The sequence below is a fragment of the Stegostoma tigrinum genome, chromosome 27 (assembly GCF_030684315.1).
Source record: "Stegostoma tigrinum isolate sSteTig4 chromosome 27, sSteTig4.hap1, whole genome shotgun sequence".
NCBI classification, from domain to species: domain Eukaryota; kingdom Metazoa; phylum Chordata; class Chondrichthyes; order Orectolobiformes; family Stegostomatidae; genus Stegostoma; species Stegostoma tigrinum.
Window position 1 is genome coordinate 28,212,504 of NC_081380.1, and position 13,439 is coordinate 28,225,942.

General features: G+C 40.6%; 1 protein-coding gene across 3 annotated transcripts in view; it reads right to left on the reverse strand.

Annotated features, from left to right (window-relative positions):
* Positions 1–13,439, reverse strand: part of acaca (acetyl-CoA carboxylase alpha) — a 291,257-nt gene that overhangs the window by 129,318 nt on the left and 148,500 nt on the right. For all 3 annotated transcript variants that reach the window (XM_048557580.2, XM_048557581.2, XM_059655196.1), the window contains 3 exons: positions 9,745–9,900; positions 8,116–8,319; positions 451–606 (listed from right to left, as the gene is read on the reverse strand). In XM_048557580.2, coding sequence (XP_048413537.1) covers positions 451–606; positions 8,116–8,319; positions 9,745–9,900 — 516 coding nt within the window. The remainder of the gene's footprint in view (positions 1–450; positions 607–8,115; positions 8,320–9,744; positions 9,901–13,439) is intronic.

Consider the following 13,439-nt stretch of genomic DNA (forward strand, 5'->3'; position numbering starts at 1 on the left):
GGTGGGGGAGAGAAAGGAGGAGAGGTTCACAATCTTCCTTGGTTTTGTCCTCTGTGTCCACAAATAATCATTTTCAATAAAGGTGTGAAAAGTGATCCGAAACAGAAATCTCTGGAGACTATTCCTCACCCTAATGTAGGGATACTCTCGACAGTTGCTATATGTTTTCTACTGTCCTACTTGATACAATTATTTTGACAAACACACAACAGATTCTGCTCAAACCACCATCAACGGAACGTTGGATGCCTTCAAGGCAGAGATCGACAAATTCTTGATCTCAGAAGGAATCAAGGGCTACGGAGAGAGTGCAGGGAAGTGGAGATGAAATGCCCATCAGCCATGATTTTAATGGTGGAGTGGACTCGATGGGCCAAATGGCCTTACTTCCACTCCTATGTCTTATGCTCTCGTCAAGAAAACAGCAGCATTTCAAAGTGTCAGATTTACCTGTCGGAACATTTCAGGCAAGTCATATACGTATGTTGTTCCAAGAGACTGGGCTTGAAACCTTTTGGATTGCAGAAGGTCTTTGGTAACATAGGGTGTGTTGATCAGCATTCCATGTAATGGTCCCTGTTTATCCCCATAGGCCTGAAACATGATCTGTTATTGAAAGACAAAAATGGTGAAATGCTTTTCTTTCAAATCTGTTTGTTTTGTAACTATCATAAGCTCATTTTGTCAGTGCCAGTGAAATCATTTTGCACAAACTAATATTATGAAGGCAATGGCGACAGCCCTTTGCAAGGGCTGAAAACGAGTGAATAGATTTACCTTTCATCATCAATTGGGAAGGCAAATTCTCGAGTTACTTTACATTCTGGCATGTAAATTTGCTGAAAAGATATTAATTGGAGCAATACAATTATTAACAAAGTAATTATTTGCTGTATCTGTATTTGGAATACTTTGATATTCAGAAGTTATCAAGTTTTATTATATGACTACATTAAAAAATTACAATACTCATGCTGCCTCACATCCTTCCTCATCTTACTCTAGTCTCTGTTCCCTCATATGCTTTTCAAGCATCTCCTTAAAGGCATATATGCCATTCCTCTTTATGGCAGCATCTTCCACGTTCGCACCATGTATTAGGTAAAGACATTTCCAAATGTATTTTTTGATGGCTATTTTGTATTGATGCTCTCTAGTTGTGCCCTTACCCAGAAGTGGAAATGAATTCTGTGTCTCGTATATCATAACATTTCATAATTTCAAAGATTTCTGTTAAGTCACACATCAGACATCTTTTTAAAACAGAGATATGATTCAACTGGTTTATCCTTTACTAAAAGAACCTTATACTTCCAGTCTTATCCTTCTAATTCTTTTTAACATTCTCCTTAATGCTTCTGACTTTGTCCTAAAATATCAAGACCCAAAAAACTTTACTGTTCTCCAAGTGTGGGCTTATCAAAGTGCAACTCAGATTTAGCACATGTCTTTAGTGTTCAATTCTAACCATCTAGAAATAAATCTTTGTGCTTGCTCTCGATTTGAACTTATTGACCTGCATCACAATTTTCGTTGATTTGCATTATTATACTTCCAGATTTACATAATCCTCAACTGTATTTGAATTCTTATTTTTCAAGAAATGTATACCTCTATTTTTATTAAAAGCAAATATTTATGAATGTTGAAATGAATTTGCTCGTCATATGCCTATCTTTAAGTTTGTTAATGCCTCCTTGTAATTTGTTGCAGTGAAGTTTTGAAACTGTGTTTTAAGGGACCCATTTCCCACTCCACCATTTTGAATAGAATCACAGAATTATTACAATGCAAAAGGAGGTCAGTTGGTTCATCATGTCTACATTGACTGTCTCAGCATTTGTCAAACTCCTGTATTTTCCCATAACTGTTCATACTGGGTAAATATTTAACTACAAACAATGACCATTTGAATACCTCAATTAAACCTGCCTTCGACTAGTTTTAGGTATTGCATTCCAAAACCAGACCACTGTCAGTATGAAGATGACTTCCCTCATCTTGCATTTGCAAAACACTTTATAAAGTGTATTCTCTGGTTCTCAATCCTTTTACAAACTCTATCTACTCTAGCCAGACCCCTCATGATTCTGAAAACTTCTATCAAAACTCCTTCCAGTCTTTGCCTTCCCAAAGAAAACAGCTCCAACTTCTCCATTCTTTCCACATAACTGAAGTGTCTCATCCCTGGAACAACACTTGTATATCTCTTCTGCATTTTCTCCAATGCATTTACATCCTTTCTAGTATGACACCAGAACTGTACACAATATTCTAGCTGACATCTAACTAGCGGGTTTTACAGCTGACGCCGAACATCACTGCTCCTGTACTCCATGCCGATATCAAGGCTTCATTGCCTTAAATACCATATGCATGAACAGGTCTGTCACACATCCCGCCACCTTTAATAGCTACCTTATTCAAACAACTTCTGAAAGAGAAAGGCCTTTCCTTCACAATTCAGCCCACAAAGTTGGATGCAGTAATATGCTCATCAACATACTGGACGAACAGAGTTGTTGTCTCTGGTTCGTTGCCCGTACCACGTGCTAGTGAGGTGAGGAATAGGGAGAGAGAGGAGTTGAACACGTGGCTACAGGGATGGTGCAGGAGGGTGGGTTTTGGATTCTTGGACAATTGGGGCTCTTTCTGGGGTAGGTGGGACCTCTACCAGCAAGATGGTCTTCACCTGAACCAGAGGGGTACCGATATCCTGGGGGGGGGAAATTCGCTAAGGCTATTTGGGTGGGTTTAAACTAATTCAGCAGGGGGATGTGAACCAAAATTGTAGTCCGAGTATACAAAAGGTTGAGAGTAGGGGGGTCCGAAATAAAGTTTCAGGGATGCAAGATGGCTGCGGCAAGCAAGAAGTTGGTTTGAAGTGCGTCTACTTCAACGCCAGGAGCGTCCGGAATAAGGTGGGTGAACTTGCAGCATGGGTTAGTACCTGGGACTTCGATGTCGTGGCCATTTCAGAAACATGGATAGAGCAGGGACAGGAATGGTTGTTGCATGTTCCAGGATTTAGATGTTTCAGTAAGAACAGAGAAGATGGTAAAAGTGGGGGAGGGATGGTGTGGCATTGTTGGTCAAGGACAGTATTACAGTTGCAGAAAGGATGTTTGGGGACTCGTCAACTGAGGTAGTATGGGCTGAGGTTAGAAACAGGAAAGGAGAGGTCACCCTGTTGGGAGTTTTCTATAGGCCTCCGAATAGTTCCAGAGATGTAGAGGCAAGGATAGCAAAGATGATTCTCGATAGGAGTGACAGAGACAGGGTAGTTGTCATGGGGGACTTCAACTTTCCAAACAGTGATGAGGAACACTACAGTTCGAGTACTATAGATGGGTCAGTTTTTGTCCAGTGTGCAGGAGGGCTTCCTGACACAGTATGTAGATAGGCCAACAAGGGGCGAAGCCACATTAGATTTGGTGCTGGATAATGAGCCTGGCCAGGTGTTAGATTTGGAAGTAGGTGAGCACTTTGGTGATAGCGATCACAATTCTGTTATGTTTACTTTAGTGATGGAAAGGGATAGGCATATACCACTGGGCAAGAGCAATAGCTGGGGGAAAGGCAATCACGATGAGATTAGGCAAGATTTAGGGAGCATAGGATGGGGGAGGAAACTGCAGGGGATGGGCACATTAGAAATGTGGAGCTTATTCAAGGAATAGCTCCTGTGTGTCCTAGATAAGTATGTACCTGTCAGGCAGGGAGGAAGCTGTAGAGCACGGGAGCCGTGGTTTACGAAGGAGGTGGAATCTCTGGTCAAGAGGAAGAAGGCGGCTTATGTTAGGATGAGATGTGAAGGCTCAGTTAGGGCGCTTGAGGGCTACAAGGTAGCCAGGTAAGACCTAAAGAGAGAGCTCAGAAGAGCCAGGAGGAGACATGAGAAGTTGTTGGTGGATAGGATCAGGGTAAACCCTAAGGCTTTCTATAGGTATTTAAGGAATAAAAGAATGACGAAAGTAAGATTAGGGCCAATCAAGGATAGTAGTGGTAAGTTGTGTGTGGAGTCAGAGGAGATAGGGGAAGCACTAAATGAATATTTTTCAACAGTATTCACTCGAGAAAACGACAATGTTGTCGAGGAGAATACTGAGATACAGGCTACTAGACTAGGTGGGATTGACGTTCACAAGGAAGAGGTATTAGAAATCCTACAGAGGGTGAAAATAGATAAGTCCCCTGGGCCGGATGGCATTTATCCTAGGATCCACTGGGAAGCCAGGGAGGAGATTGCCGAGCCTTTGGCATTGATCTTTAAATCGTCATTGTCTACAGGAATAGTGCCAGACGACTGGAGGATAGCAAATGTGGTTCCCCTGTTCAAGAAGGGGAGTAGAGACAACCCTGGTAATTATAGACCAGTGAGCCTTACCTCAGTTGTTGGTAAAGTGTTGGAAAAGGTTATAAGGGATAGGATTTATAATCATCTAGAAAAGAATAAATTGATTAGGGATAGTCAGCACGGTTTTGTGAAGGGAAGGTCGTGCCTCACAAACCTTATTGAGTTCTTTGAGAAGGTGACCAAACAGCTAGATGAGAGTAAACCGGTTGTGTGGTGTATATGGATTTCAGCAAGGCGTTCGATAAGGTTCCCCACAGTAGGCTATTGTACAAAATGCAGAGGAATGGAATTGTGGGAGATACAGCAGTTTGGATCGGAAATTGGCTTGCTGAAAGAAGACAGAGGGTAGTAGTTGATGGGAAATGTTCATCCTGGAGACCAGTTACTAGTGGTGTACCGCAAGGGTCAGTGTTCGGTCCACTGCTGTTTGTCATTTTTATAAATGACCTGGATGAGGGCGTAGAAGGATGGGTCAGTAAATTTGCAGACAACACTAAGGTCGGTGGAGTTGTGGATAGTGACGAAGGATGCTGTAGGTTGCAGAGGGACATAGATAAGCTGCAGAGCTGGGCTGGGAGGTGGCAAATGGAGTTTAATGCGGACAAGTGTGAGGTGATGCACTTTGGGAGGAGTAACCGGAAGGCAAAGTACTGGGCTAATGGTAAGATTCTTGGTAGTGTAGATGAGCAGAGAGATCTCGGTGTCCATGTGCACAGATCCTTGCAAGTTGCCACCCAGGTTGACAGGGCTGTTAAGAAGACATACAGTGTTTTAGCTTTTATTAATAGAGGGATTGAGTTCCGGAACCAAGAGGTTATGGGGAAGCTGTACAAAACTCTGGTGCGGCCACACTTGGAGTATTGTGTACAGTTCTGGTCACTGCATTATAAGAAGGATGTGGAAGCTTTGGAAAGGGTGCAGAGGAGATTTACTAGGATGTTGCTTGGTCTGGAGGGAAGGTCTTATGAGGAAAGGCTGAGGGACTTGAGGCTGTTTTCATCAGAGAGAAGAAGGTTGAGAGGTGACTTAATTGAAACATATAAAATAATCAGAGGGTTAGATAGGGTGGATAGAGAGAGCCTTTTTCCTAGGATGGTGACGGCGAGCACGAGGGGGCATAGCTTTAAATTGAGGGGTGAAAGATATAGGACAGATGTCAGAGGTAGTTTCTTTACTCAGAGTAGGAAGGGAATGGAACGCTTTGCCTGCAACGGTAGTAGATTCGCCAACTTTAGGTACATTTAAGTCGTCATTGGATAAGCATATGGACGTACATGGAATAGTGTAGGTTAGATGGGCTTGAGATCGGTATGACAGGTCAGCACTACATCGAGGGCCGAAGGGCCTGTACTGTGCTGTAATGTTCTATGTTCTATGTTCTATTTCTAAATGTTTCTGCTCTTTTTGTTCAGGTTTCACCACTTATTTTGCACCACTGAGAGTCAGACCATGGGCTTTTTTTGAGCCTGCATCAAAGCACAGTCTAATCAGTTGCTGCATGTTGCGGGTTCAGGATTAGTGGTGCATCACTAACGGAGCCACTATAGGCATCCCTGCCATAATCCATTGCGGCTATATCTTTCATCAGCAGCTGGCCACGAAAACAATCAATCATGTGTATGAGTGGTCTCACAGGAATCTTTCTAAAGGCTACCAGAGGTTACCTGCACAAACATTCTAATCTCCTCTTCTACTGTATTACATAGTAGTCATTTCTCTGACCTCTTTTGTCATTTACAATATATAATGAAAATGAGAGTTTTCACCAGGAGAAAAAAAAGTCTTATTCCACACAATTACAAGTGGAAAAAAAAGTCATGGCATTATTTACTGACAAGTAAGGGCTTGCCTTGAAGCCATTGTGATATGAGTTAATGTAATCAAGCTGTACAAAGAGCCACAGCAACTGTGGTTAAGAACAGCAGTAGCACTAAGAGAACACAGAAGATTAAATCACTCCTTTTGCTCTCATCTCCCTCCTGCTGTGGCTGTTAGACGTATACTCAGTAATTTCATTATCATGAACTCGATCAGAAGAATATCAAATAAAAGGTCAGGTTGCAAATTACCAAAAAGCAGAGCTCAACCATTGTTCCAGCAAGAGAATCTTTCAATTCCTCAAGCATTCATAAATTAAAATGATGAATACCAAGTTGGTTCAAGAAGTAATGCAAAATGTACATTTTTATTTAGAAGGGTAACAATGACACTGAGTGATTGGGACACTATTGTAATACAGTTGCAACATAGGTATGAGAGATTGGGGTATCATGAATTGATGTTTTGGCATTTGGACCATTGAAGTCCAGGATTAACCTGGCAATCTTCCACTCAACCTACAACTAACCGCTACATTCAGGAAGGGCAACTATGCCCACACTCTCAAACATTTTTTTCAACTCTGCACGTTTGTCTTGCCACTGATGTATCTGCTGCTCTTCTCCATATCTTGTTTTCATCTTGAAAGCTTTATTCCCGCAGATCTACAGCATTCTCTGCTTCATCACTCTGCAAGGTGTAACAGCTATGCCAGTGGTGTCTCATTCGGAGGTCACAAGTTCAAAATCACTTGCCATTTGAACAAGCTGACTGTTCATTTCCAGAGCTAACTGAATGACCTCAAACTTCACAAGCACTTTTTCTGATCAGTCAAAATTTGCACGGCGTTCTGTACAAAATGATTCTAAATGAAATTAAGTACACACCCTGCCTAATCCCAATCTGATTTTGTCCTGGTCAGTCACAAAACATTGTGGTCAAATTCACGACTGACATTTTGTGTCAAGCAATGATTCTCATCTTTCTGCATCTCTCAGGGATCTTTGTTTCCAACACTGTCCCAGGCCTTTCTTTCACAGTACAACACCATGGTATTGGTCTCTCCTGATTCAACTTAAACCATCAGAAAGCAGTATTACCAGCAATACACATCCAAAATAAATGACATTAAAATATAATAAATCACACAACTTACATCATACATACAATACAAGGAATATTTCCGTCTAACTCCATAGTATTCTTTCTTCATCTCCAAAATCTTAGACCACTGCAACAACACCCAGAGGTCTGGCTTGCATAATACTCTCACAGCCACCGTTATCACCTCAATTTTTCCATATGTCAAGATATTCATTGTTCTCCCACCCACCTAACCTACCCATACTACCTCCTGCACACCCATCAACTTTATTCTATCCAAGCACTGTATTCTCTTAAGCGCAGACTTCAAAACTCTCATTCTTTTTTCTGGTCACCTATCGGCTTTGTCTCACCTTTACCTTAGTGAGCTTCACCAATTTATCATTCTTGCATGGATCAACATCTCACCTAACTTCGGATGCAGTCTCCTGACAATCCACGTCAGCATCAGTGGCTGCCTGTTCTGCCACTATGCTCTGTTATTCGTGTAACTCCCTGCCTATTTCCATCCACTTTACTACTTCCCTTCTTACCTTTAAACTACAAACTGTATAGCACCTTGACTCTCGCCCTTACTCTTATCATGAACAGTAGCTAGAGCTTCTTCACAGTCAGTCTCCAACTTCATGACAGCTGATCTCCCCACTACAACTAGATAAATTACTCCAATCTCAGAAAATCGACCGGATATGGTGAACGGGAATCCTACGAAATACCAGAAATACATTGTAAAAGTGGTACACCCTGTCTGTCTTGACAGCACTTTCCAAACAAGCTTTCAAAAACAAAAATTTAAATTCCATTATGTCAGTAAGTTACTCCTCAACTTCTCTTACCTGTCCAGTCCTGGAATTTGTCACCTCCTTGTACAGACTGATATCCAAATAATACCCTGACTCATTGGTCAGGAACAGCCTGATGGGAATGGCTTTTCCAGTAGGTGTCAAGCGAATATTTATTTTCAACTCCGCCTGAAGCACACGCAATTTCCAAAGACGACTGCCATATCGCATCACCATACTACGCACAGACTCTTCTATCTGGAGGAAGGAACAGAGACATAATGCTCAGGACTCTCATCCATTGGAGGTTTACTGAAGGAGGCCACTATGCCAAAACACAAGCTGCCCCCACTGTACATTTGAAATATACTATGTTAAAAATCAATGTAAAATGTTAACTGTTTCTCTCTCCATTAATGCTGTCAGAACTGCTGAATGTTACCAGCATTTTCTATGCTTATTGGATCAAACACTATCTTGTTTCAACTATAGTCAAATATCAGCTCAGAAAATACTTCATTTGCTCGCCTCCTAATTCTCTTTCCATATCCTGGATGTAGTGGTTTCTGCTCATGTAGTGACCCAAACAGGCCATCAGTCACCATGCATGTTGCTAAACTGTGAACCTGGAGAGACAGCATTAGCGGTAAGAAAACAGAGTCACTGTTTCAGCTACAGTGACTCTTGTTCATTTGAGTCCCTCCTCAGTTCTGAAGAAGGGTCACTGAACCTGAAACATTAATTCCGCTTTCGCTCCTGAGATGCTGCCAACGCTGCTGAATTTCTCCAGCAATTCCTGTTTTTCTTTCAGACTACCATCATCTACGTTTTGTTTTAGTGTGACAGGCTATTTGACTTGAAGGGGTGAATCCTTACCAAAGCTGGAACCTTTTTGCAGCAAAAGAAGTGGTGATGGATAGCAATAAGGATCTTTCATTTATCCCATGTATGTTTGTGCAACTTAATTTTTCCCTGCTGAGATCAGCAGAGTGCAAGGATCAAATCAGACGCATTTTGCTGTTGATAGGCATGGTGGCACATCACAAAGTGGTGAGCAACTGAGGCACCACAGGCAATATGATTTTGTCATCATAAACTCTAGGGATTATCTAATTTCAGGGGACCACATACAGTTAGCCTCAAAGTTACCATTTTTTAAAATTCAGAAACAGGAAGCTTTCCAATATGTTACAATAGCTTGAATTACTAAGTTGAAAACTTGATTAAAAATATTATTCAAATAGGTGAGATTCCATATAATGTCATGGACAACATAAAAAGAATACAAACGGGAACAGCTTCCCATGTGACACACATTTTTGACAATACAAACCACTAACAATAAGCTGACAGTGTGCACTGTCACCTGTGCACTTCCACAAAAGCCCTAGGATCTCTCTAGTTGACAATACTTGACCCGGCCATCAGATGACATGCTTCATCTCTTCACTAACAGCATGAAATTGCTGAAAAGCAGGATAATATTAATTTCCTCCAAAATTAATGAGCCCACAAACACAAATGTGTTCTCAGAGATCATAAGGCACACATTCCCATGGTTTTAATAGCAGACTGGATGCTCCTGACCTACTGGTTTCTGACAAAGAATGACCAGTAAATTAGTGCATCATACTAGAAATGACTTCTTTAATTTGTCAATAAAATTTCAAAGACAGTAGCTACCTTTGAAGGATCCATGATAACAGTGGGAACAAAGTTGAGGAAGATATGGTTGCAGTCTGTTCGAACGTTAGTATTGTTAAATGCTACTTCCAGCTCATCCATAGCTTCCAACAACAAACGCTCTCCCTCGTTCTGCAGATATTCAAATGAGGCTTCCTACAGACAAGATTAATATCAACATAGAAGTTATTTGTCTTACTAAATATTGTTCAATTAAAAAACAAATTCCAAAGCAAAATCTTAAGCCACATAGTGCATAAGATAGACTAAGCACCTTATTTAAGGCAGTTCAAACTACAGCAATTAACAATTCACTAATAATTTATTTTTCTTCTGCCTGATGGTAGAAATATAACATTTATGGCCATTTCATTTTGATCATAAAAGGAGTCGCACCAATGTAATCTTCTAGGAGCAAATTGTTCTTGGAGTCCTTTTAGTGGGAAAACACTGTTGATAGTTAAAGTGAATTGCTCCAATTTCTGGCTTTTGTGTTAGCTCTGCTATTTTGATTCCAGATTGATAAAAATTACAAATATGGATCATTTAACATCATGTTTTCAACGTTTACATACGTTAAACTAGATCCAGCACAATAATACAATACTTCCCATTGGCAAGTCAGCATTGCTTGAAAGATTGTTGCCAAGTTCTAGGTGCTGCGCAGTTCTATTTAAAAAAGTTTATTTTGTACATGTGTGGTCCTTCAACAAGGTCAAACATTATGAAGAAATTGAACAGAACAAAACACTTTCAGATCACAGGAAGCACAGGAAACATGAAGCCCTTCTCTATGAAGACTTCCTACTTTGGCTAGAACTGATAGTTAGAATAGAGTGGTGGTGACATGATGCAAGAGTCTCAAATGACTGGAGGTCATTAAAGTTCTGTTCAAATCTACTCCCAATTTGAGATTTGCTGAGGTCAATAGAAGTGAGTGAAAACTACACTTCAATAGCGGTGGGAAGCAGTGGGCAGGGAGTGGGAAATGAAGTGAAGTGAGCAGGGAATATCAAAAGGTATGCCATGGTGGTTATTTACAAGTAGCTTGCCAATTCTTGTCGAGCAAACCGAAGATCCAACTGTGTGTGTGTATCAAGCTAGATAGACAGAGAGTAATGAGAAAAAGTAAGCAATTTCATCCATGTCATGCAACAAATTTATCCAACGTGGACTTGAGCACAAGAACTGCCTTCTGGTATTTACTAAACTAGCAAAGCTCAATGGGAAGACAACATGTCAATTGGTCAGATAAAATCAGGAGTCCTTCTTCCACTACCATCCAATAACCACAACAGAAGTACGCATGGGGCATATGGACAACGTAGTATTAAATTTGGCTATGATCATTTGGCTACTTGGTTTTGAGGCCCACGGTCAAAATAAGATCCACTCATTTCAATGTGAGATTGCAACAGTCATATATCTAATCATCGCCCATCATGGTATTAAATCCTTCAGAAAAGTAGTAGAGAAAATAGGCAATAAAAGAAAGGATGTTGTCTCCATGGAAAACAAAAATTAAAACAAAACAAATTCAATTAAAATTCTATACATGAGCCACAGTTAAACAGCATAAGGAAAACGTGGAGAACAAAATTGGCACAGAACAATATTTTCTTCAATTAACTGTGAAAATAAGCAAACCAACTGAATTCTGAAATTCAAAGCTAAGGTCACTTTTAATCATTGATTATAAAACAAATTAAAAATTGAGAAGTGGCAGCCCTTAAACTCAAGGCTGTGCTTTTGAAATCACATTGCTGAAAGCATCACAGAACTTTAATTAATGGGCTACCTGCACTCCCAGTTTTATGCTTGTTCAACTTCTTCAGGAGATTTTTCAAATTAGGAGAAAGATCATAACTAAGTGAAATAGACCATCAAAAATTACATTAAAATGCAGTAAAATAGAAATATGGCTTGGAATGTACATTAACATAGTACAGTGTGGCTCAGAATTATAGCACACAAAATAACTCGTGGTTTGATACATATTTGAGAAGTACACTGTGTTTACTTCAAATTTAAAAAGATCTAAAATATATTAAGGATTTGAGATTTTTCTAAACTGATTTACTGGTAGGCACCACGGCGGCTAAGTAGCTAGCACTGCTGCCTCACAGTACCAGGGACTTAGACTGGATCCAGCCTCGGGCAACTGTATGGAGTGTGCACATTCTCCGCGTGTCTGCATGGGCTTCCTCTGGGTGTTCCAGTTTCCTCCCACAGTCTGAGGATGTGTGGGTTGGGTGGACTGACCATGCTAAATTGTTAATAGTGTTCCAATAATGTTCAGGAACGCGCAGACTGGGTGGGTAAGCCATGGGAAATGCAGGGTTACAGGTACAGAATAGGGGCCTGGGTCTGGATGGGATGCTATTCAGAGGATCAGTGTGGATTTAATGGGCCAAATGGCCTGCTTCCACATTGTAAGGATTCTATCATTCCAGCTTCACTTACCATCCTTTACTTAATATCTCACATATCCATATAGTACTCTTTGCTCTTCACTGCCTTAGAAAAACCTTTGCTATAGATCAGTTACAAATTCACTTCCAAAATCCCAATCCTTTAGACATTTAGCCAACAATTTCCTACAATTTGCACTTGTTGACTTGATCAACTTTTTTTTTTTAACTGCCATCTCCAAAATCCTCATCTGCTGCAATATCTTAACGTTCCCTCAACTCAACCATTTCGTTTGATATGGGCAACAGATTTACTCCTTGATGCTTAAGGGGTGCAGACATGAATTTCTTTCTCAAACAAATGGTTTAACAATCCATACAGATCACACTGGATTGCACCTAATGTGTTTTGGCCTCATTTGCCTGTGCTAAAATTGCCCACTACTCAAGGATCACCCTGGAACACTCTTTTCACCACCAACTGTCTCCTTAAGTCTGCATTTCCTCGCATCTTTCTGCCCAATATGGATTTCTTTGTCACCAAAGTTGGGACTACTCGCTCAGCTGTCACTGCTTCCGTTGCCCACTGTTCACCAGGCTAACCTAAACTCTTCCACTGTCTGATCGTCATCTTCTTACAGTTTTTCTGCCATCTCTGTTTAAGTTGTTTCTGATAAAATTTCATCCTTGTGATTAACCTCCTGCTCTCTTAATCCCATTCCCACCTAGCTGCCATGCTTACTAGCATTAGCAATATTCTATGTATCAAAATTGTCACTGCCACCACTCCCAAAAATATTATTTTGATTCTTCGTATTAGCAAACACTGCCTATTTCAAAATTTTCTTTGTCGCCCAAAGTCGTTGAAAGAGCTGTTTCCAAATCTGTACCCATCTTTCCTGAAACTCGCAGTCTGAATTTTTTCTGTCAATCTTCAATCTCTGCTACAGCACTGAAATGGCCCTAACCAAAGTAGAAATTATATTTCTGTGATTGTAACTCTGGCGCACTATATGCCTTTGTCCTCTGCTTAACAGTAAAAACAGTTGAATGACAGCTTTGATATGTAGGACACTATCGTTAATGCCAACATAGTGACTAGGTGGAAATGGGATCAAGAGAGCAGGAGGTGGATCAAAATGAGGAAATGCGGTCAGATACAACTTAAATAGTTAACCACACTGTTCTCCTTCTCTTCCTAAAGCAGAGTCATATTGGATGAAAACCATTAATTTTATGTCTCTCTTCACAAATGCTGCCAGACCTGCTGAGTTTCTCCAGCAT